Source organism: Trachinotus anak, unplaced genomic scaffold (assembly GCF_046630095.1).
Source record: "Trachinotus anak isolate AG129_WGS33_773 ecotype Australia unplaced genomic scaffold, CSIRO_AGI_Tana_v1 ptg000009l, whole genome shotgun sequence".
Taxonomy (NCBI): Eukaryota; Metazoa; Chordata; class Actinopteri; order Carangiformes; family Carangidae; genus Trachinotus; species Trachinotus anak.
In genome coordinates, this window is record NW_027273860.1 from 6,610,261 (window position 1) to 6,634,309 (window position 24,049).

The window sequence follows — 24,049 nt, forward strand, 5'->3', positions numbered from 1 at the left end:
GTTATCCTAGCTCCAGATGAAATGTTTTTTTTTTTTTGTTTGTTTGTTTTCTTTATCAGTGTTACAGATATGATTCAATGGCTGTTAAACCAATTATCAAGCTGCAATCAGGCGGCCACACTATTTGGATTGATTCACAATACAGGAGTTGTGTTGTCATGCATTTATAATATTCATAAACATAATTTGACTGAAAATAAACTGTAAGCACAAAATTCCTTATTACTCCCTAAATATAAAAAATGTGCAAAACAGCTTTCATTTCTGTAAAGCAGTAATAAATTGTCTATTAACCTTTAATAAAGTCATGAATTACAGTTTATAAAACTTTTATAAATTTTATTTATTAGATAATTGTACCAAATTTAATTTAAGAGGTTTTTAATTTTATCATAAATTACAAATCAAGTGATTGTGTCTCTGCTAATATTGTGGCTTTTATTTTTTTGTGCAAGGCTCATAATACATCCGGTTCGGGGGTCGAATTATTTCCGGGTAACGGTGCAGATTTGTCAAATAGCCTGTGCATGGCATGGTTGACAGGGTAGCTAACGACTCGGTGAGGGAACCAGGGAGGGCGCTTTTATCAGCCTGAAACAGAAGTTAAACTGCCAGAATAAGGAGTAAGTCCGTGTCCTCTTCCCGTTTGACCAGCTGTCCTCACTCTGCCAGAGCACATTTTCACATTTGTCATTGCTCGGGTTAGCTAACTGCTCAACATTGGTCGTTGAAAATGGCGGATGCACCACCGGAGAAGAGCCTGGACGATTTCTTTGCCAAGCGGGATAAAAAGAAGAAGAAAGAGAAAGGAAAGGGGAAGGAGTCCGCCGCCGGGCCCACGTCGGCTGCGGTGAAAAAGACCAAGAGGGAAAAAGAAAAATCGGCGAAAAACGAGAATCAGGACGCACAGATTGAGAAGGTAACCGACGCTACTCTCCGGTAACTTTTTGACTCAGCACCATCTTTTCCTCACACCAGTGTCGTGTCAGATTTTGTATCCCCGTCACAACCTGCCTCCTCCTGAGATTTAACCTGCTTGCTGACAGCTCTCTTGACATTTCACCAGATTACGAAGGGAAACCAACGATGCATATTTCAACATGAGGGTACAACGCCGGGTGCTAGCTAGCATATGGTTTAACCTGGCTGACTCTCTGAGGGGAAACTAAATCCAGCATAACGCGTCTTTTGCGCTTTTCCTACACCCTTCTCTTCACTTGAGTGAGCAGTTAAAGCCGGGTTTTGACATAATGCTACGTTTTAAGCCCTTTCGTTTAGCCATCATCCTGACACCGGCCTTGTATTTGCATGGGGAAGCTGTCATCCCCCTGTTTTGAATCGTGGCTTTCCAGCTAGGCCCAGCCGCCATTTGTCACAAGTTTTTTTTTTTTTTTTTTTTCTCCACGGGGGTAACACCCTTGTAAGGTTTCAAATCACATGAAGGTATGATTAAGTGACAGAATTAAGTTACTGACGATATTATAAGGTGAAAAATTGGTGTGTAATGTTGACCCAAAACTGTTATAACCTGCGAAACAGTTTCATGGGAACAACTGGCCAGAGTGCAGATGTTTTTTAAGGAGGAGTTTCAGCCCAAAAAATAACACTCAAAGTTGTAGGAAATTGTCAATGTATTTTTTTTTTTTTTTGTAATGTTCTTTTGAGTTAATGCTTCCTTCTGCCCAGGAGGACGAGGAATGGAAAGAGTTTGAACAGAAAGAAGTGGACTACAGCGGGCTGCGGCTCCAAGCTTTACAGATAAGGTGAGAGTGAAATATGTGTTTGGTTGTCATGAGTCCTTTCTCATATGATGAGTTTTCATTTGCATCTCGACCTTGGTGCCATCAAGTGGGGGCCAGTAAGGACCATGGCCCTTATGACCCATCTTCCAACGTTTTAACAAACATTATTTTCACCATGGCCAAATTATTCTACTGTCAGCAGCAATAAAGGTTGCATTTGTAAGATTTCAAACCTCCCTCACGCTCAGATACGTTGCTTTTGTGTAGCTGCCATTGTACATAAGTTGTGGGGCAGATTCGGGGTGTAATGACACAGTTATCCTAGCTCCAGATCAATTTTTTTTTTTTGTTTGTTTGTTTTCTTTATCAGTGTTACAGATATGATTCAATGGCAGTTAAACCAATTATCAAGCTGCAATCAGCCGGCCACACTATTTGGATTGATTCACAATACAGGAGTTGTGTTGTCATGCATTTATTATAATCATAAACATAATTTGACTGAAAATAAACTGTAAGCAGAAAATTCCTTATTACTCCCTAAATATAAAATATGTGCAAAACAGCTTTCATTTTCACCCCCCTTATTTTACATAACAGTTTCTGTTCTAGATTTTTGTGCGAAATGCAAATAATATGAGGTGATGACTGTCTAAACTACACAAAGTGATATTTAGAGGTTAATGTATAGAGGAGGTAAGAATGCAAAAAACTTGATTGAAAGGTACAGATGGAGACAAAACAGAAGAATATTGCCACTCTGGGCAAACATGTAGAAATCCATCTTTTCAGTTCTCACTGATAATACACTCGAATAACCCCAAAGCTCAGTTATGATGTAACTGTCTAATATCTGCCACTGCCATTTTCACTACCCCTGACTGGAGGCATCAGTGCATCTCATCATGACTTCATCACGGCTAAACTGTCCGTCTGCTTGTTTGCAGTGACGAGAAAGAGGAAGAGGAGTACGAGAAGGAGGAGGTTGGTGAGGATGGAGAGATCATTCTGGTCAGTGGAGACAAAGTGTCGGGACCCTGGAACAAATCTGGAGCTGCTCCTCCTCCTCCTCCTGCACCTGTGGGTGAGTAAACAAACTTCAGCCGCCATTTCTTTTACAAACTTCTGTCCAACAAAAGGTGCAAGGAATGAACAAGAGTTTGAAAAAAGGAAAATATAGCTGTTTTGAAAGTTCAGAGTGCATGTAGCACCTGCCTGTAAACATGAAGCTGATATTAATACCTGTATTTGCATTTCACCCTGGTCATTTTATTGACACTGAGCTCGTACTTCTTATTAACAGTTGTTAGTTTTGGGACTCTTTAGTGTCATTGGAGCATATGAGAGGGCACAGTTTTCCAGAGCATTTCAAGCCACACAATTGAACAGCATTTTTTATTTTATTTATTTTGTCTTTAAACAATCGCATACACAGCCTGAAGCTGTTGTAATTATTAAGGTTTACATAATGTGATTTTAGAAAATAAAAATGCTACAGGAATCTGTCCCTGAAAATCTGGTTTGCTTGTCTCACGGATGTTATCTCTGTGCTTTCAGAGGATGTAGAGGTGCCTGAGGCGAAGCCCGCTGGCGTATATCGCCCTCCAGGGGCTCGGCTGTCCACAACCAAACGAGGTCCCAGCCAGGGACCTCCAGAGATCTTCAGTGACGCACAGTTCCCCTCTCTACTGGCCACTGCCAAGCATGTGGAGACACGCAAGTAAGTAGAGTTCAAGGGAAAAGAGTTGAACAGTACATTTGGGTAATTGAGGTCATGCTGCAATATTATAGCTGTACAGGGCTGCATCTAAGTCAGTCTCTCGATTAAATTAATCTTTTTGATTAATTGTCTAGCCTGTAACATGTCAGGAAAATGCAAATTGCAATTTCTTGACTGTTTCCTGATGAACGACTTAGAAGATTGTTAATTGTGGGCAATTTGTTTTCTGTCCGATAAACTGACAAATCTTTTCAACTTTTAGGGATAGAGAGATGGAGAAGACCTTTGAGGTTGTGAAACACAGGAACCGTGGTAGAGATGAGACCAGTGGTGCTTCTATGCAGCACTTGCAGCTTGACAACCAGTACGCCATCCTGGGGGATAAGTAGAGCCCCTCCCCTCCGTCCCCTGGCCCCTCCAGCACGGTCCTGCCCAGCCCCTTGAAGGAAGCTGATCTCCAGCTGTGTGGACTGCAGTCCTGACAGAGCTCACGCTGCCACCATCACCACACTGGTTACTCACACAGACACACAGCCCTGTATACACACACAAACACACACACACATGCATTCATACACAGTAAGTACCACTGCAGCACATGCACATACAGTGACACTCCCTTCAAATAGATTACTAGTACACTTCACATACATTTGGTTGGCAAACCTGTGGGACTGCATCTTAAGGGGCTGTTGAAAGAGGGAATAATTGAAAAGGAATTAGCAAAATACACCCAAACGTACAACACTGCAGCAGCAACAAAAGACGACGTAGTTGTCCTTTGTGGATTGTACTCAGAGCAGCAGTTGTGTGGCGCAACTTCTCTCTGGACTTCAACTTGCTTCGATAAAGCCACAGAGGATTGAAGAAGACTTTAGGCAAGGTGATTTTACAAACTTTCTGTGAAAATATCTATTTTTTTGCAAGATCGCTATAACCCAATCGCACACGGTTATTTTCGGGTGTGTTTTTGAGTTGCGGTTGGGGCTTCGGGAGTGGGGAAACTACCTCAGCAGCATAGCTGGTGGTGACCATGTGGACTGAGCTTTTTTCCGCTGTGGTGGTGAATGGGGCAAACACCAATCCCCCCACATACAAGCTGGCCATCAGGCTCTTTGATTTAGAAACTTGAAGCTTTGTTTTTTTTCCTTTATGATGATGACGCTCTGCAAAGATCTATGGACAAGAAGTGATAGGTTGTGGTCCTCATTTAGAATTTCTATATTAAGTGGCCTTACTGATAGAGAGAAACTGCTTTGTCATCTAAAGAGAACTTTGCTTGTTGTCTCACGGGCTGTTGCCTGCCTCTGGATCTCACCACTTTGTGAAAAAAAGAAAAAAAGAAAAAAAAAAACATACAAAAGAAAAAATCCCTCTGTTCAAGAATGTAGTGCTGTTGTAGTTTTCCTGATGATTACAACTACTAACTGTCTTTCATATCCACTGTTTCATTTTTGCTGCCCTTACTTTATTTTGGTATCTTTAGACAAAAGCAAAAGAGTAATTAAAGCTTGTTTCTAATTCGAAACCATTCTTTTGGTAACATGCTTTACTGTGGTTTGACAGCATTTGTCGCAGATGTTACAGTTGCCAACAAAAATGACAGAAACCAGTTTAAAAGCCTATTTGTTGAAGTTGTTTGCCCAGATTGTCGTCAAGTGGTACATTTCACCTCCAATTTTAAGACTGATCCTTTTTTTTTTTTATGAAGGCTTTTCCTCCTTGATTATCATACTGTCTCTTTGCAACCGTTTAGAACAGGTAGTTTGTGCATAACTTCATTTCCAGAGTTACAGCGACTGCTGGTCTGTAAATACGAACTGTCACCAAACCAACAGAGTACTATCCAATCCCAAAACAGTGGTACGCCCAGTTAAAATCAAATGGGTTTTTACTACAAGCATAGTTATGTTTAGAAAGGTGAAGAACATCTGGATTTATGTTCTATGTTTCTGTCCTTTCCATAAAAGATGTCAGGGAGTGTTGATCCCTGCTGGGACACTTTGGGTGAACATAGATAATATTTGTGATGAAAAGAGAAGAGTCTAACACAAAAAATAAAGTGATCCTTGTGAATTAAGTCTTGTCTGAATCTTTAAAGTTACAAATTGGAAATTATGCACAGTGTCTTTTTCCAAAAAAAAAATGTTATTTGTAAACTTAACACTTGTGTCAACCTGCTGTCCCTCCCATAATCATTTACTTTACTCCTGTGATGTCACAGTTTATTAGAGTGGGTGTTAATTTATCCTCCATTTGTCTAAAATTACCAAGAGCTACAAGTCTTTTTGGGAGAAAAAATGAACATTTCAAATGACCTTATACGAAGCATATTAACAAATAAACGAAAACTTCTCACACAATAGACTGAAAATGTTTATTTGAAGGAGCCAGTTACACCAGTAGAGAAAATAAATCCTCATGTCTTCCATCTGTTTACTGCCTCTGCTGTGTTTTCATGTTTGCGTCCCTGGAAAGACAGGAAGATGGATGAAGAAGGATGACCAACAATTAAAATATACAGCTTAGAATCAAAATAAAGTGGCTCTAATTAATTGCTTTACAATCTATCCAATGCTGTTTTATAGGTTGTTTTTTTTTTCAGATGATATGTTGTTTTTTACTTGCAACATCATATCATAAAGGCTAATTTTGGTGAGAGATGAATAGTTTGTACCATTTCCGCCAGTTGGTTCAGTCGCAAAACCATCAGGATTTCCAAGAGGGGTCCAAAAACCGATGATCTGAAGGGAAAGAAGAAATTATATCACAAACTTACTGTAATACTTTAAGTATGCTGATAATATACTACTGAAATATATTCTTCCAAAATATCTGCTCATTCTATATGATAACACTTTACACTCCAAGCTTTACAATACGGAGTTTGTATCAACAAAATTGAAAACCGCATCCAGCTTCATCATAATCAATGTGGAACTCAGCAGAGGGTGAATTCTAAGAATTGTCTGAAATGTTTAATGTTCAAAAAATACATTTATATAGATAACAAAACCACAGGGGTTACTTTAACTGAGAAAACCTCCTCCATATTAATCCCTTGTCTTGATAAATTCAAGATAATATACCCTAAAGCTGCTTCTGATGACTAGGTTCAATATGAATTAATCTGTTGATCAATCTTTTTGCCTATAAGATGTCAAAAAAGTGAAAAATGCCCCTTATAATTTAGCCTACCCCATCCCAAGGAATTGTTTTCAAATGTCATCTGAGCAACAATTCACAACCCAAAGATATTTAATTTTCTATCATGTGACAAAAATGAAAAAATAAAAAAGAAAAAAAGAAATGATCATTGTGCAGCTGGTCCTGGCACAGAGCAATCATCCATGCAGTTCAGAGGCTGTTCCGGCAACACACACAATTGACCTACTTATTGTAAAATAAAAGCAAAAAAAAAAAAAAAAAAAAAAAAAGCTGCAATGCTGAAGAGGGCGGTATAGACACCGATTTTGAGAACGAGTGAGAGGATAACAGCTGGTGCTGGGACTAAATTACTGCTGTCTGATTGTGACGCTTATCCTGATGCCAGCTAGCTGTGCTATCAACAATCATCTCACCTGTGCAACCAGGTAAATTCTTTTCAACTGCAACCTTGTGTGCACTAAAAACATTATGTGTTACCTATAATCTAGAATCCAGTTGGTTCTGCAAAGGTATTTTTGTGTTCTTGCATATGTTTACTTCCTGACTTGAATGATAACATGGTTTTATCTTTTATGTTTTAAATGTGAACCCAAAGAGCCAAATTTCCACAGGCCTTGCCTGCATGTTGCAGTGGCTCAGTCTGTGATCTCAAATATACCTTGAAAATCTAAGGTTTGTTTAAATGTGACTGAATCACAGACAAGCAGAATGTGGCCACTCTTTTTGATGCTTTTATTAAAATTCCCCCCAGTTGCAGTCAGCCATCAATCTCTGTGTGTTATGAATAATTAGCAGACACGTATGGTTTAATCCTTCACAGTTAACATAAGATTTGGTCAAATGTTGCATTAGCAAACCAGCTAACAAACTTATTCATGTATCAATACTAAAAACAAGTTATAAAGTGTTTTCCAGGAAGAAAATTGGAAATGAGGGATTAAAAGAGACAGAAAGTGAAGGCTACAGCCCACAAAAAATAAGGTGTATAATTGAAATAAAACAGATGGGTTTTAAAATGCATTTTAAATGTGTGTACTAATTTTAATATTTAATTTTCATATTGGAAAAACTAATTAAAAATAACACCAGCTGATAAGTTTCAATGTACTGTATATGCTGTAGCTTTGCCAGCATCTTATAATATCTCACCAGTTATCTATTTTTGGGCTAACACAGTACCAGAAAGTATCCTATATTTATGCTATTTTAATTGCCTGGGCCTTCAGTTTGTGCTGTGTCTACGACCAGTCAGCCCCCATTAATTACAGAAGTCCCCTCGGTGATCTCTGGAGCTGGTGTTGAAAAACATTTCACATAAAATCACTTTCTCCTGCTACCACTTTGTACACCTACCTTTGTCGGCTGTTTCTCCTTGTTAGATGTCGCTGTGTCCCCTTTAGGCAGCTGAAATTGAAATATATGGCACTTAAACTAAAAACCAAATTACAATCCCAAACCAGTGATGCAACATTGTTTGCATAATATCTGTTTGCCTTTTTGTTTATTCTGTTTCTACACTGCTGTGTCATTGACACTAGACTTCAAACAAGGCAGCAAAGCAATCAATCAATGAACCTGTTTCATTAGACAGTGTGATACATGCTCCAGCTTATTCGCTCATTCTTGGAAAAAAAATGTACATCTGACTTCTTCATGCAAGTCAGAGTTGTTAAGTTTAGCTGTTAGTTGAGCAATAGTATTAAAATGTTGAAAGGACGCCACACAAAATAACCCCAGAAAGATTAATGCCGACCACCTTTGCCTCAGTTCCAGTTTTATGTAACACGAATCAAGTAAATCAAGTAAGAAGCAAAGTGCAGAACTTGATTCAACAGATCAAGGTAGTACATCAGAGAATTACAAAACCTGCAGAGCAATAGCAGTGTTAATTATTTTTAATCAATTAAAGTTGTTTCCTTTTCAGTAAATCTCTGACAGTCCACCACTCTTACCACAAGATCTTACTGAGGCTGCGAGAATCAATGCCACCAAACGGAGCACTGTCAGCCCTCTCATCTTAAACACAAACTACATTTACATTTTACTCATTTGACGCTTTTATCCAAAGTGACTTACAAGTGAAGGACAATAGTGGGAAACTTTGTGTAAGTTTTAGGTACTACATCTGTTTAATAAGTGATGGGATATTTTATAAGGAAATGCATCAGAAAGTGTGAAAGTGCATGTTCAAATTTTTAGGAAAGAACGTGCTCTTGGAAGAGATGGGTTTTCAAGAGATTCTTGAAAAAAGAGAGGGACACCACTGCTCTGATAGAACTTGGTAGCTCGTTCCACCATTGGGGAACCACAAATGAGAACAATCTGGGCTGAGATTGCCTTGTGTGCAGGGATGGCACTGCCAGACGACATTCCCTGGAAAAACGCAATGGCCAAGACGGAGCATAAGGCTGAATGATTGAGTTCAAGTAGATGGGTGCAGACCCAGAAGTCACTCTGAAAGCAAGCGTGGGTGACTTGAATTTGATTCAGGTGGTCAAGGGAAGCCAGTGTAGGTCACTGAGTAGCAGACTAACGTGCCCTTTTGGGTTGATTGAAAACCAGGCGGGCTGCCATGTTCTGGACCATCTGTAAGGGTTTCACTGAGCACAGAGGAAGGCCCGCCAGAAGAGCATTGTAGTAGTGGAGGCAAGAGACCATAGCCTGGACTAAGAGCTGAGTAAGGTACTGAGTCAGGAAAGGACTGATTTTCTTGATGTTGTAACGAGTAAAGCGGAACGACCGAGAGACGGTTTGCAACATGGTCAGAGAAGGATAATAGGTTGTCAAACATGACAGCCAGGTTTCTTGCAACCTTAGATGGGGTAAGGGATGAAGAGGTGATTTTGATATCAATATCGTGATGTAGAGACTGATTGCCCGGGATGGCTAGGATATCAGTCTTTGAGAGATTTAGTTGAAGGTGGTGTTCCTTCATCTATGCAGACACGTCAGAAAGAAAAGCTGAGATCCACACAGAGACCACGGGGTCGTCTGCTGGGAACGACAGGTATAGCTGGGTGCCTCAAACTAGCCTCGAATGCTCACACACTTGTTTTATAGTGTTGTCAAGCCAAGCCAAAAAAAAAGGTGTTTTTAGCTTCAGTTCTAGTTTAATATCAAAGTCCAACTTTGTACCCTTGTTGACAAATTTTAAAGTCTCCAACAAAATCTCTCTGAGTTTCTTTCCAGAAAGAGACATTTTGGACTTTTTTAAATATCTTAAAATTCAGAGGGAATTGATTTTTGGGCTTTTGTCAGCTAAACATTTGCTACCTGTTGTCCCTTATATAAATGTCTTTGCTTAAAGGATGAGGCTGACATTGCTCTATACCTTTGTGATTGTTAGCAAGTCCCTTAAAAAGACCAAAACCAGTTCAACAGTGACAACAGAGTGGCTTCATTGGTGTATTATATCATTTAGCCAAATGTTAGTTTTGTCAAATGGGGGGATAATTAAAAAAAAAAAATCAAACCCATCTCTTTGGAATAGACCCAAAAAGAAACGAAAGAAAATTTGCCACACACTCTTTTGAAATGCACACACACGTACTTAACAATATTAATGAGACTAGTAGCAAGATTAGTTTTCATAGTTGTTTTTCTGATTAGAAACAATTTGACTTGCAACACCAAATGAGAGATTCAGAACAATGTAAGGGTGCTGTCCTTGTAATTTGTTGCCGTACACTTCTGAATAGTTTCTTACCTTGGTGTCTTCTCCTTCAGCAGATGACGGTGGGAACCCATAATTATTATCAATTCTCTCTCTGGTGCCATTCCACTAAAGAGGGAAAAATCAGCAACTCTTTACAGTGATGTAAGTATGTTGGAAAATTAATCTGAAGTTCACACTCTTATATGTTTACACTTTGTCTCTGGGTTTGTGGCCAAGTCATTAGGCTGTTTTATGTTATTTCTCCTGCCTCCCCAGAAAACTCAATCATATGTTCATCATGAGTTTGTAAAAGTGAAGTCTACCTACCTGTGCTGTCTCATTATTTACACTGGTTACTACTGGTACCTGAAATAGAAAGACATCGCACTTTAATTATAAAATGCCTAAATATTTACTCTAATCCAATGACATAACAGTTGAGTGTTTGTTTGTTCCTGCATGGTCATCACCTTTGGACTTCAAACACAGCAGCAAAATAATCCAAATATTGAACGTGTTTCACAGAAATAGCAGCAGTGTGATGATACATGATCGAGGCCTTTAGGCTTTTCTATGACACTTGGATATTAAACACATGAATACAGTTAAAATGCTCTTTTAGTCTTGTTTAATGCTCACCTCTTTTAGATAGGATATAAAACAATCATCACTTGTACACACTTGTTATATTGACATGCTATATATATTGGTCCCAGTGCTTTCAGTCAATCTAAATGTGACCTTATTTTGGTTTTCTTTGAATGTCCTTTATGTAAATAAGAAAATGAATCCAAAAGCAGGTTGTGCAACTGATGATTAGCACTTCTTTAAGCATCGACATCCATTCTAAGATATTTAATATGCGGTGCAGTGCACCAATTGAGAGACTAATTCAGACTTCCTTTGTCACACACATAGAAGTTGTAAAAATGAAAACCATAACCAGAATATATAGTTTTACATTAAAGTTAAGTTTTGAGTAGTTACAGTCTGAAAGAATTAACAGATTAAATTGTGTCAAAATGAAAATTAAAATCTGAGACTTTAAAATGAAAATTCAGGTAATATTCAAAAGAGAGTGAAGAACTTTGTTCAACAAAAAATATTATATTATATCAGTGACTGTGTTCAGACATACACCCCATGTAAAGTCCAAATGTTCCTACCACATGTTTAGTGCCAAACTCCTCTTTGACACTGGTAAACTGGTCTACCCACCGTTGATGAGTTGGTTGTTGTGTTAAATCCATCCTCATTTCCCATTGGGGTTGTATGCCTTGAGGACATGTAAACCTGCAAAGGACATTAACAATGGATTTCAAATAAAGCGCCTAAATAATTGAAATATAAAGCCCTGTCAAAGAAACAGCAGTAGTGTGATTCATGCTTTAGGGCTCTGGTGTTTTATTTATTGATTCTTGGAAAAAAATATAGAATAAAAATTTATTTCTAGTTTACTTTTTTATGTCAAAGCAAAAATGTGAATTTAAATCTGTGTGGAAACAGGAAAGGTCGTAATAAGTAGAATTTTTATATGTAATATGTAGATTGTGAAATTTAAATATCACGTTATTCATAGCAATGCAATATTTTAACTGTGATATCTGTCTATGTGGTTGAGATTTTTTGTCTCTGAAATTTAAAGGTGGTGCAATTTAAATCATTTGCAGCCCTTTTTTTGTATTTTGACACATTTTGATTTTGAAAATTAAAGAATCTGAGGTCTCAAGTTGCTCATCAGAACATCTCTTACTTGGATCACATGATCAACAGAAAATGGTCAGACAAGATTGATTGATTGGGATTGATCACTGGCAGCACTGATGTTCAAGTTAGAATTTTTCCTCCTGAATAATAGCATTTGAATTTTACCAATATAGATTTAGTAATTTTATTTATTTGTTAATTTTACATTTATATATATTTTACATATTTCTCTAAATCCAAAATAACCAAAGTAATCTGAGAAACTTGACTTTTTAAAATTACTGGACATATAAATAAATATTTGAAACATTTTTTTGAAATGATACAACTTGACAACTACGACCATAAAATGTCAGCGAGAGATATTCAACCCACATTAATTCAAACAGATGGTCTTTAAACTAAAATATTTCATAGCTGTAGGTTCAGCAGTGTTTAAATTTAAAAATGAATGATGCAGCAGTACATTTACTTGTAATTGTCAAATATTTAAGGCTTTTCTTTGCTTTCGTAAATCTGAGGCCTGCAAAGTGACATTTAACCAACATTTAAGTTATTGCAAAGTAAGTTAAACTCAGTAAAGAACTTTATTTTGAATAAGAATAATTAATTTTGGCCTAAAAGGGCAAAGTGAATGAAAAAATACAATGACTTGAAAACTGCAGAACGTTAGCAGTTAGTATTTTTAATCAATTAAAGTTATTTCCTTTTCGGTAAAGTCTTTAGTCTTACCTGATGAGCTGTGAGAATGAGCCCAATCAAATAGAGCAGTGTGAGCCCTCTCATCTTGAAAAGAATTTAACCTCCTATCTGCACATTCACTCTACTTTATAGTGTCACTGTCAGGAGGCGGAGTGTATCGAGTTTTATGCTTCATTTGTTGTCTAATATCAAAGTCCAATTTGTTTTTACCTTTTTTTTATTGATTTTGTTCATCTTCTCATAAAAGGACATTGACATTGGGTTTTATTAAAAGCCCTATAAGGACTGTTAGACAAAGTCACATTTCTTGAAAACCAGTCCACACAGTCAGTCCATACTTTTTCTACAACAGACTCAGTATCAGAGGCAAACAGTAACTTTAAGGACGCTGACAGACATCATCGAAGATACTCCTCACACTACAGGAAACCAGAGATCCACTGGATTTTACAATGAGCTGCAGATGTAAAATGAGGCAGTGCAGCCCTCATTAAATTTTGTTGGTGTTGCATTAGCAAGTTAGCCAGCAAACTTTTTTTTTTTATGTAGCCGTTCTTAAAGCAAGTGTTTAATAAAACGAAAAAAGGAGATAAAATAGAAAATGGTTTATATATAAATCATCAAAAAATGTGTTAAAATCCAAATAAAATTGATGGCTTTTAAGTTGTTCTTAAAATACGTGATTTTAACTTTTACAGAACAATATAATACAGACCTGTGATAGATTATATAACTCAAGCAAATTTCAGAAGTCTGTTTAATCCTCTGTTAAATCTTTTTTCCAGAGTAGATGTTTATTTTGTCAAATGGCAGATGAAATATTGAAAGTGAGTGAACATCTTTGGAATAGATCCAAAACAACCTAATGAGGATAGAAAAGAACATTTTCACACATTAGTCTTAATAAAATCTTCAATCAAAAGATGGAGCAAAGTGATTAAATTGCTTGATGGTTCCTCATCCTGACAGTGGTACTCCTCCATTAGGACTTCAAATGTGTTTGTATCTGTTGACTTGAGCCCTCTGCCGTGTGTCATCTTTCATTCTTTTGTATTTCCCTGAAGAATGAGATATTTGCAGTTATTTGCCACACACTCTTTTGAAACACACACACGTACTGAACAATATTAATGAGATTAGTAGTGAGATTAGCACTCAGTTTTCATAGTTGTTTTTCTGATTAGAAGCTATTTGACTTGCAACACCAAATGAGAGATTCAGAACAATGTAAGGGTGCTGTCCTTGTAATTTGTTGCCGTACACTTCTGAATAGTTCCTTACCTTGGTGTCTTCTCCTTCAGCAGATGACGGTGGGAACCCATAATTATTATCAATTCTCTCTCTGGTGCCATTCCACTAAAGAGGGAAAAATCAGCAACTCTTTACAGTGATGTAAGTATGTTGGAAAATTAATCTGAAGTTCACACTCTTATATGTTTACACTTTGTCTCTGGGTTTGTGGCCAAGTCATTAGGCTGTTTTATGTTATTTCTCCTGCCTCCCCAGAAAACTCAATCATATGTTCATCATGAGTTTGTAAAAGTGAAGTCTACCTACCTGTGCTGTCTCATTATTTACACTGGTTACTACTGGTACCTGAAATAGAAAGACATCGCACTTTAATTATAAAATGCCTAAATATTTATTCTAATCCAATGACATAACAGTTGAGTGTTTGTTTGTTCCTGCATGGTCATCACCTTTGGACTTCAAACAAAGCAGCAAAATAATCCAAATATTTAACGTGTTTCACAGAAATAGCAGCAGTGTGATGATACATGATCGAGGCCTTTAGGCTTTTCTATGACACTTGGATATTAAACACATGAATACAGTTAAAATGCTCTTTTAGTCTTGTTTAACCTCTTTTAGATATAAAACAATCATCACTTGTACATACTTGTTATATTGACATGCTGTATATATTGGTCCCAGTGCTTTCAGTCAATCTAAATGTGACCTTATTTTGGTTTTCTTTGAATGTCCTTTATGTAAATAAGAAAATGAATCCAAAAGCAGGTTGTGCAACTGATGCACTTCTTTAAGCATCGACATCCATTCTAAGATATTTAATATGCGGTGCAGTGCACCAATTGAGAGACTAATTCAGACTTCCTTTGTCACACACATAGAAGTTGTAAAAATGAAAACCATAACCAGAATATATAGTTTTACATTAAAGTTAAGTTTTGAGTAGTTACAGTCTGAAAGAATTAACAGATTAAATTGTGTCAAAATGAAAATTAAAATCTGAGACTTTAAAATGATAATTCAGGTAATATTCAAACCGCTGCAAAGAGAGTGATGAACTTTATTTGACAGGTTAGAAGAAAATAGATTAACTTTGTAGTAAAAGACACAGTTGGAGTTGATGAAATTTATTGAAAACCAAATTATCAGTGACTGTGTTCATGTATACATGTTCAGTTCAAATGTTCCTACCACATGCTTAGTGCCAAACTCCTCTTTGACACTGGTAAACTGGTCTACCCACCGTTGATGAGTTGGTTGTTGTGTTAAATCCATCCTCATTTCCCATTGGGGTTGAAAACTTTGGGGAGTCCTGTAAATTTAAATTGAAAATGATTATTTAACCTTAGTCCAAGGACATAAGTGTTTGCTAAATATACATTTGAGAGTTGTATCAAAACCTGCAAAGGACATTAACAATGGATTTCAAATAAAGCGCCTAAATAATTGAAAAATAAAGAAACAGCAGTAGTGTGATTCATGCTTTAGGCCTCTGCTGATTTATTTGATTCTTGGAAAAACTATAGAATTCAAATTTATTTTTACTTTACTTTTTATGTCAAAGCAAAAATGTGAATTTTAAATCTGTGTGGAAGCAAGAAAGGTTGTAATAAGTAGAATTTTTACATGTAATATTCAAATTGTGAAATTTAAATATCACGTTATTCATCGCAATGAAGATTTTCACTGTGATATCTGTCTATGTGGTTGAGATTTTGTCTCTGAAATTTAAAGGTGGTGCAATTTAAATAATTTGCGCCACTTTTTTTGTAATTTGATTTTGAAAATTAAAGAATCTGAGGTCTCAAGTTGCTCATCAGAACATCTCTTACTGGGTTACTTGCTTGATTGGGATTGATCACTGGCACAGATGTTACAATTACCAACAAAAATGACAGAAACCAGTTTAAAAGCATATTTGTTGAAGTTGTTTGCCCAGATTGTCGTCAAGTGGTACATTTCACCTCCAGTTTTAAGACTGATCTTTTTTTTTTATTTTTCCTCCTTGATTATCATACTGTCTCTTTGCAGCCGTTTAGAACAGGTAGTTTGTGCATTTTGTGCAACTTCATTTCCAGAGAGTTACAGCAACTGCTGGTTGCAATGCTGCCCAATGCTGTTTCATAGGTTGGTTTTTTTTTTCAGATGATATGTTATTTTCTACTTGCATCATCATATCATAAAGGCTAATTTTGGTGAGAGATGAATAGTTTGTACCTGGACCCCATTTCCGCCAGTTGGTTCAGGCAGAAAACCATCATGATTTCCAAGAAAGTGCCAAGAACCGCTGGGCTGCAGGGAAAGAAGAAATTATTTTACAAACTTACTGTAATACTTTAAGTATGCTGACAATATACTACTCAAATATATTCTTCCAAAATGTGCTCATTCTATATGATAACACTCTAACTTTACACTCTAAGCTTTACAATATGGAGTTTGTATCAACAAATCTGAAAATCGCATCCAGCTTCATCATAATCAATGTGGAACTCAGCAGAGGGTGAATTCTAAGAATTGTCTGAAATGTTTAATGTTCAAAAAATACATTTATATAGATAACAAAACCACAGGGGTTACTTTAACTGAGAAAACCTCCTCCATATTAATCCCTTGTCTTGATAAATTCAAGGTAATATACATTAAGGCTGCTTCTGACGATTATGTTCAATATGAATTAATATGTTGATCAATCTTTTTGCCTTTTTGGCAACTGCAGATCTCCTGGTAAGGCTAGCCCAGTTTGTGACCTGAGCAATCTGAACATAAACACTATTTCCATGATTGGGTCACATGGCCCTGCTTATAGAAACTTCAGAGGGGAATAAAAACGTTATGTGTTACCTATAATCTAGAATCCAGTTGGTTCTGCAAAGGTATTTTTGTGTTCTTGCATATGTTTACTTCCTGACTTGAATGATAACATGGTTTTATCTTTTATGTTTTAAATGTGAACCCAAAGAGCCAAATTTCCACAGGCCTTGCCTGCATGTTGCAGTGGCTCAGTCTGCGAGTGTGAATTACCGATTTAAATGTTGGTTTTGCACCATGCAACCATTTTATTATTCCAGACGGACAGTAAACATCTGTTGGGTCACAAATATACCTTGAAAATCTAAGGTTTGTTTAAATGTGACTGAATCACAGACATGCAGAATGTGGCCACTCTTTTTGATGCTTTTATTAAAATTCCCCCCAGTTGCAGTCAGCCATCAATCTCTGTGTGTTATGAATAATTAGCAGACACGTATGGTTTAATCCTTCACAGTTAACATAAGATTTGGTCAAATGTTGCATTAGCAAACCAGCTAACAAACTTATTCATGTATCAATACTAAAAACAAGTTATAAAGTGTTTTCCAAGAAGAAAATTGGAAATGAGGGATTAAAAGAGACAGAAAGTGATAAGTTTCAATGTACTGTATATGCTGTAGCTTTGCCAGCATCTTATAATATCTCACCAGTTATCTATTTTTGGGCTAACACAGTACCAGAAAGTATCCTATATTTATGCTATTTTAATTGCCTGGGCCTTCAGTTTGTGCTGTGTCTACGACCAGTCAGCCCCCATTAATTACAGAAGTCCCCTCGGTGATCTCTGGAGCTGGTGTTGAAAAACATTTCACATAAAATTACTTTTTCTTACTACCACTTTCTACACCTACCTTTGTCGGCTCTTTCTTGTCGTCAGATGTCGCTGTGTCCCCTTTAGGCAGCTGAAATTGAAATATATGGCACTTAAACTAAAAACCAAATTACAATCCCAAACCAGTGATGCAACATTGTTTGCATAATATCTGTTTGCCTTTTTGTTTATTCTGTTTCTACACTGCTGTGTCATTGACACTAGACTTCAAACAAGGCAGCAAAGCAATCAATCAATGAACCTGTTTCATTAGACAGTGTGATACAAGCTCCAGCTTATTCGCTCATTCTTGGAAAAAAATGTACATCTGATTTCTTCATGCAAGTCAGAGTTGTTAAGTTTAGCTGTTAGTTGAGCAATAGTATTAAAATGTTGAAAGGACGCCACACAAAATAACCCCAGAAAGATTAATGCAGACCACCTTTGCCTCAGTTCCAGTTTAATGTAACACGAATCAAGTAAATCAAGTAAGAAGCAAAGTGCAGAACTTGATTCAACAGATCAAGGTAGTACATCAGAGAATTACACACAAAACCCGCAGAGCAATAGCAGTGTTAATTATTTTTAATCAATTAAAGTTGTTACCAAGATCTTACCGAGGCTGCAAGAGTCAATCCCACCAAACAGAGCAGTGTCAGCCCTCTCATCTTGAATACAAACTAGCCTCTTATGCTCATACGCATGTTTTATAGTGTTCATGTGAGTAGGTGGAGTCTGTTACACTATTGCGCTGCAAAAGTGTTTTAAGCTTCAGTTCCACTTTCATATCAAAGTCCAAATTTGTACATTTGTTGACAAATGTGAACGGCTCCAACAAAGTCTCACCACAGTTTGGCGTCATTTACAAGTGTTGTGCTCACATTTAGCTGCTGGAAGTAAACGGAACAATTCATCGAAATATTATCATATTTGCAATATGGCCAAGTACAATATCCAAACTGCAGGAGCTGTTAGAGATGCCCTGGCTTATAACTCATATTCTCCTCATGTAAAGGAACATGCTTGTTTGGTAGAAGCCCCAACAAAAAAATCACATCATCATCATTTTAATCACAAATATAAGGTTATCCATGCAAATGATGAGTGAGTGTGTTCCCAGAAAGAGACATTTTGGACTTTTTTTTTTATATCTTAAAAGTCAAAGGGAAATGATTGTTGGGCTTTTGTCAGCCACACATTTGCTACCTGTTGTCCCTTTCATAAATGACTTTGCTTGTTTAAAGGATGAGGCTGAAGTCCCTTAAAAAGACCAAAACCAGCAACGGGTTTGTCCATCTCTCAATACTTTCTGACTTCTCAGTCTTCCTTTCTACACTCCCCGAGCCTATTTTTTTTCCTCCTGAAGATCCAAATCTTTAAAATCAAGTCACAAATGTATGAATGTATGCATGTCTTTTCAAAAAGCTTGAGTATTCCCTAAAACTTTCAGTAAAAGTTACTCAAAGGACTATTTCAGTCATACATAACTGATGCTTTCATGAGTATTTACAGCAGCATGTGATATTGAGTCAAAATAAACTACAGTTCTGTTGTTTATGGAAATACATGTTACCCAGTCAGTATGGAGTGGCTTCATTGGTGTATTATATCCTTTAGCCAAATGTTAATTTTGTCAAATGGGGGGGGGGGGGGGGGGGGGGTTGTGTAACATTAAAAAAAATAATCAAACTCATCTCTTTGGAATAAACCCAAAAAGAAATGACAAAGTGTTCACACAGTTCTGATAAAATGTTTAATGAAAAAGAAGTAGTAGCAGAGCAATTCAACTACCCAGTGGTTCCTCATCCTGACAGGACTTCAAATGTGTTTGTATCTGTTGACTTGAGCCCTCTGCCGTGTGTCATCTTTCATTCTTTTGTATTTCCCTGAAGAATGAGATATTTGCAGTTATTTGCCACACACTCTTTTGAAACACACACACGTACTGAACAATATTAATGAGATTAGTAGTGAGATTAGCACTCAGTTTTCATAGTTGTTTTTCTGATTAGAAACAATTTGACTTGCAACACCAAATGAGAGATTCAGAACAATGTAAGGGTGCTGTCCTTGTAATTTGTTGCCGTACACTTCTGAATAGTTTCTTACCTTGGTGTCTTCTCCTTCAGCAGATGACGGTGGGAACCCATAATTATTATCAATTCTCTCTCTGGTGCCATTCCACTAAAGAGGGAAAAATCAGCAACTCTTTACAGTGATGTAAGTATGTTGGAAAATTAATCTGAAGTTCACACTCTTATATGTTTACACTTTGTCTCTGGGTTTGTGGCCAAGTCATTAGGCTGTTTTATGTTATTTCTCCTGCCTCCCCAGAAAACTCAATCATATGTTCATCATGAGTTTGTAAAAGTGAAGTCTACCTACCTGTGCTGTCTCATTATTTACACTGGTTTCTTCTGGTACCTGAAATAGAAAGACATCGCACTTTAATTATAAAATGCATAAAACTTGGATATTAAACACATGAATACAGTTAAAATGCTCTTTTAGTCTTGTTTAACCTCTTTTAGATAGGATATAAAGCAATCATCACTTGTACACACTTGTTATATTGACATGCTATATATATATTGGTCCCAGTGCTTTCAGTCAATCTAAATGTGACCTTATTTTGGTTCTTTGAATGTCCTTTATGTAAATAAGAAAATGAATCCAAAAGCAGGTTGTGCAACTGATGATTAGCACTTCTTTAAGCATCGACATCCATTCTAAGATATTTAATATGCAGTAAAATGCACCAATTGAGAGACTAATTCAGACTTCCTTTGTTTCACACATAGAAGTTGTAAAAATTAAAAACATTGTGAAGTCATATATATAGAACCAGAATATACAGTTTTACATTAAATGACAGAATTTACAGCCTAAATTGTGTCAAAATTAAAATTTTAATCTGAGACCTGAAAATGAAAATTCAGGTAATATTCAAACTGCTGCAAAGAGAGGGATGAACTTCCTCAGAGAGGGATGACTGTGTTCAGGCATACACCCCATATTCAGTTCAAATGTTCCTACCACATGCTTAGTGCCAAACCCCTCTTTGACACTGGTAAACTGGTCTACCCACCGTTGATGAGTTGGTTGTTGTGTTAAATCCATCCTCATTTCCCATTGGGGTTGAACACTTTCGGTAGTCCTGTAAATTTAAATTGAAAATGATTATTTAACCTTAGTCCAAGGACATAAGTGTTTGCTTAATATCCATTTGAGAGTTGTATCAAAACCTGCAAAGGACATTAACAATGGAATTCAAATAAAGCACCTAAATAATAAAAAATAAAGCCCTGTCAAAGAAACAGCAGTGACAGAATTCTCAAAAGTGATTCATGCTTTAGGCCTCTGCTGATTTATTTGATTCTTTGAAAAAAACTATAAAAATAAAATGTATTTCTAGTTTACTTTCTTAAGTCAAAGCAGTATCAAAATATAAATTTAAATCTGTGTGAAAGCAAGAAAGGCCATAATAAGTAGAATTTTACATGTAATATTTAGATTGTGAAATTGAAATATCACGTTATTTATAGCAATGCAATATTTCAAGTGTGAAATCTGTCTCTGAAACTCTGAAATGTCAAAATACAAATAAAGTGGCGCATCTTATTGAAGTTGCACCACTTGTTTTGTATTTGTATTTGTATTTGATTTTGAAAATTAAAGAATCTGAGGTCTCAAGTTGCTCATCAGAACATCTCTTACTTGGATCACATGATCAACAGACGATGGTCAGACAAGATTGATTGATTGGGATTGATCACTTGGGTTTTTCCTTTTTGGCAACATAAATTTTGTAATTTTATTTATTTGTTAATTTTACATTTATATATTTTACATATTTCTCTAAATCCAAAATAACCAAAGTAATATGAGAAACTTGACTTTTTTTAATTACTGGACATATAAATAAATATTTGAAACATTTTTTTGAAATGATACAACTTGACAACTACGACCATAAAATGTCAGCGAGAGATATTCAACCCACATTAATTCAAACAGATGGTCTTTAAAGTAAAATATTTCATAGCTGTAGGTTTAGCAGTGTTTAAATTTAAAAAATTAATTATACAGTCCTGATTAAATTTAACGATTAAGTCTCATTTCCTTGTAATTCTCAAATATTTAAGGCTTTTCTTTGCTTTTGTAAATCTAATGCCTGTAAAGTGACATTCAACTAACATTGAAGTTATTGCGAGTTAAAATGAAGTAAAGACCTGAGTAAAGAACTTTATTTTGAATAAGGATAATTCATTTTTGAGTAAAAGCTAAATGAATGAAAAAATGCATTGAACTGAAAACTGCAGAACATTAGCAGTTAGTATCAATTAAAGTTATTTCCTTTTCGGTAAAGTCTTTAGTCTTACCTGATGAGTTGTGAGAATGAGCCCAATCAAACAGAGCAGTGTGAGCCCTCTCATCTTGAAAAGAATTTAACCTCCTATCTGCACATTCACTCTACTTTATAGTGTCACTGTCAGGAGGCGGAGTGTATCGAGTTTTATGCTTCATTTATTGTCTAATATCAAAGTCCAATTTGTTTTTACCTTTTTTTTAATTGATTTTGTTCATCTTCTCATAAAAGGAAATTGACAGTTGATTTGATTGAAAGCCCTCTAAGAACTGTTAAAGTCACATTTCTTGAAAACCAGTCCACAGCAAGCAAGAAAGGCCGTAATAAGTAGAATTTTATTTAATATCTAAATTGTGAAATTCAAATATCATGTTATTCATAGCAATTAAATATTTTATTTATTTTATGTTTATATGTTTTACATACTTTTCAAATGAAAAAAAAGTCATCTTAGCAGCTTGATTGATTATACAACTTTATTACTATGATCCTGAAATGTCAGATATTCAACCCACATTAAATCAGAAGATGGTCTGACTTAAAACTAAAATGTTTAACATCAGACAGAAGGAGCAGTTCGTTGTGGATTTCTTGCGTTCCTCTGCAATAGCCCTCACCTAATCTTTTATTTGAATTAGATCGAGTTTCTAACTGTACAAAGCAGGTCACAGCGTTATCAGGAACATTTGACAATTGAATAGTGAAATCTGAGTTTCTCCCACAAAGTATCTATACTCCCTGTTTGCCACTGAAAATTGAATTTTTGATTTGACCATTGTCCAAGGACATAATGGTGTTTGCTTAGCATACATTTGACTATTTGTTTGTCAGATGCTGCAAATGACATTGACGTTGGACTGCAAACAAAGCAGCTAAATGATTAAAAAAAAAAAACACTAAAGACATTGCAGCAGCATGATTCATGTTGTAGGCCTCTTCTCATTTATTGATTCTTGAAAGAAAAGTTAAAAATGAAATTTATTACTCGTTTGTTTTATGTCAGAGCAGTGTCAAAATGAAAAGCAAATGTGGAAGCAATGAACAAAATAAACATAAACTTTATTTTAAAAAAATTTCAATCAGTGCATTTATTCTGATTTTACATTTATCAACTCACAAGTTATGTACAAAGCCTTAAAATGCAGCATGACTGTACCCAGACTTTTCTTGGAATCAGACATAATGCCATTTTCCAACACAGTCTACCCACCATTGTTAAGTTGGTTCTGGTTTCAAATCCATCCTCACTTTGAAGTGGTGTCCTGCTTCCCTTTGGCCACTGAAATTGTAATTAAATTTTAAGCCAAGGATATAATAAAGATTGGACAGCAAGGATATTGATATCAGATTTCAAACACAGCAGCTCCATAATCAATAAATTACCTAGCATGATACATGTTGTAGTCCTTTTACATCGGCTTGTTCATCAATTCTTGAAAATAAAGTGGATTTTAATCCCTTGCTTAGTTGTATCAAAATTTAAAAATGCATTCTGAGGCCTGCAAAGTAATATTTATGTTATTGCAAAGTGGCTTTATTTAGCAGGTTAGAAAGATAATTATTTAAAGTAAATTATTGAATAAGAAACAAAAATTAAATAATTGTTCTTACTAGTTAAAGTAATGTCCTCTTAAGTGTCTTTTGAGATCAATAAATCTGGGGAAAAAAACATCAATCTTACCACTTGTGTTGATGTCGAAGCTGTGAAAATAAATCCTGTCAAACAGAGTAGTGTAAACCGTCTCATCCTGAACAAAGATTAGTGTCCTGTCTGCACAAAGTCTGGCTGTGGTGTTCATATCAGTAGGTGGAGTCTTGGTGGAGACTGTTGTGTAACCAACTGTGGTGTACTTGACAAAGTTGCTGTGTTGCTGGTGACCATATCCACCATCTGCAAGCAAAAGCTCCAGATATGTTGCACTCCAGTTAGTCAGGTGACCAGAAAGATAAAATCCAAGTGAATGCTAATGTTGCTCTGTGTCTTCTTTCTTTGTGTTTAATAGGCACATTAGCACATTCTTAATTAGCAATTATTTTATAAGCCCGGGGTTAATTACTGGCTGCATATATGTCATCTTAATTTGATGCTTTCTTGCCTATGATCCAATTT

General features: G+C 36.1%; 2 protein-coding genes across 6 annotated transcripts; one reads left to right on the plus strand and one right to left on the minus strand.

Moving 5' to 3' along the window:
* The first annotated feature begins 484 nt into the window (after positions 1-484).
* Positions 485-5,542, plus strand: cdv3 (carnitine deficiency-associated gene expressed in ventricle 3). Of its 3 annotated transcripts, none has more exons than XM_071484856.1 (6): positions 485-623; positions 707-919; positions 1,687-1,763; positions 2,690-2,826; positions 3,300-3,462; positions 3,725-5,542. In XM_071484856.1, the coding sequence occupies exons 2-6, from the start codon at positions 734-736 to the stop codon at positions 3,849-3,851; spliced, it is 690 nt and encodes a 229-aa protein (XP_071340957.1). In that variant the 5' UTR covers positions 485-623; positions 707-733; the 3' UTR covers positions 3,852-5,542. The 3 variants fall into 3 exon arrangements, with proteins under 3 accessions (XP_071340957.1, XP_071340959.1, XP_071340958.1); XM_071484858.1 differs by having other exon boundaries at positions 1,690-1,763; XM_071484857.1 differs by having other exon boundaries at positions 487-919; positions 1,690-1,763.
* Positions 5,543-5,825: 283 nt separating this feature from the next.
* On the minus strand, positions 5,826-23,692 carry LOC139625144 (uncharacterized). 3 transcript variants are annotated; one of them, XM_071484859.1, is made up of 17 exons: positions 23,621-23,692; positions 23,150-23,218; positions 20,659-20,727; positions 19,956-19,994; positions 19,680-19,754; positions 17,611-17,661; positions 16,163-16,237; positions 15,189-15,257; positions 14,252-14,290; positions 13,976-14,050; positions 12,725-13,752; positions 11,504-11,578; positions 10,613-10,651; positions 10,337-10,411; positions 7,984-8,034; positions 6,140-6,206; positions 5,826-5,932 (listed from the first exon to the last, which is right to left on the minus strand). In XM_071484859.1, the coding sequence occupies exons 1-11, from the start codon at positions 23,684-23,686 to the stop codon at positions 13,735-13,737; spliced, it is 645 nt and encodes a 214-aa protein (XP_071340960.1). In that variant the 5' UTR covers positions 23,687-23,692; the 3' UTR covers positions 5,826-5,932; positions 6,140-6,206; positions 7,984-8,034; positions 10,337-10,411; positions 10,613-10,651; positions 11,504-11,578; positions 12,725-13,734. The 3 variants fall into 3 exon arrangements, with proteins under 3 accessions (XP_071340960.1, XP_071340962.1, XP_071340961.1); XM_071484861.1 differs by lacking the exon at positions 23,621-23,692 and having other exon boundaries at positions 23,150-23,194; XM_071484860.1 differs by lacking the exons at positions 23,150-23,218; positions 23,621-23,692 and adding an exon at positions 21,953-22,091.
* Between the last annotated feature and the right edge of the window lie 357 nt (positions 23,693-24,049).

Coding starts and splice junctions, on each gene's coding strand:
- cdv3 (XM_071484856.1), top strand. CDS start 734: ATGGCGGATGCACCACCGGAGAAGAGCCTGGACGATTTCTTTGCCAAG. Junction 1,764..2,689: donor CTCCAAGCTTTACAGATAAG/GTGAGAGTGAAA, acceptor GCTTGTTTGCAG/TGACGAGAAAGAGGAAGAGG. Junction 2,827..3,299: donor TCCTCCTCCTGCACCTGTGG/GTGAGTAAACAA, acceptor CTGTGCTTTCAG/AGGATGTAGAGGTGCCTGAG.
- LOC139625144 (XM_071484859.1), bottom strand. CDS start 23,686: ATGAGACGGTTTACACTACTCTGTTTGACAGGATTTATTTTCACAGCT. Junction 19,995..20,658: donor CAACAACCAACTCATCAACG/GTGGGTAGACCA, acceptor TTTCTATTTCAG/GTACCAGAAGAAACCAGTGT. Junction 16,238..17,610: donor ACAAGAAAGAGCCGACAAAG/GTAGGTGTAGAA, acceptor CTTTCCCTGCAG/CCCAGCGGTTCTTGGCACTT.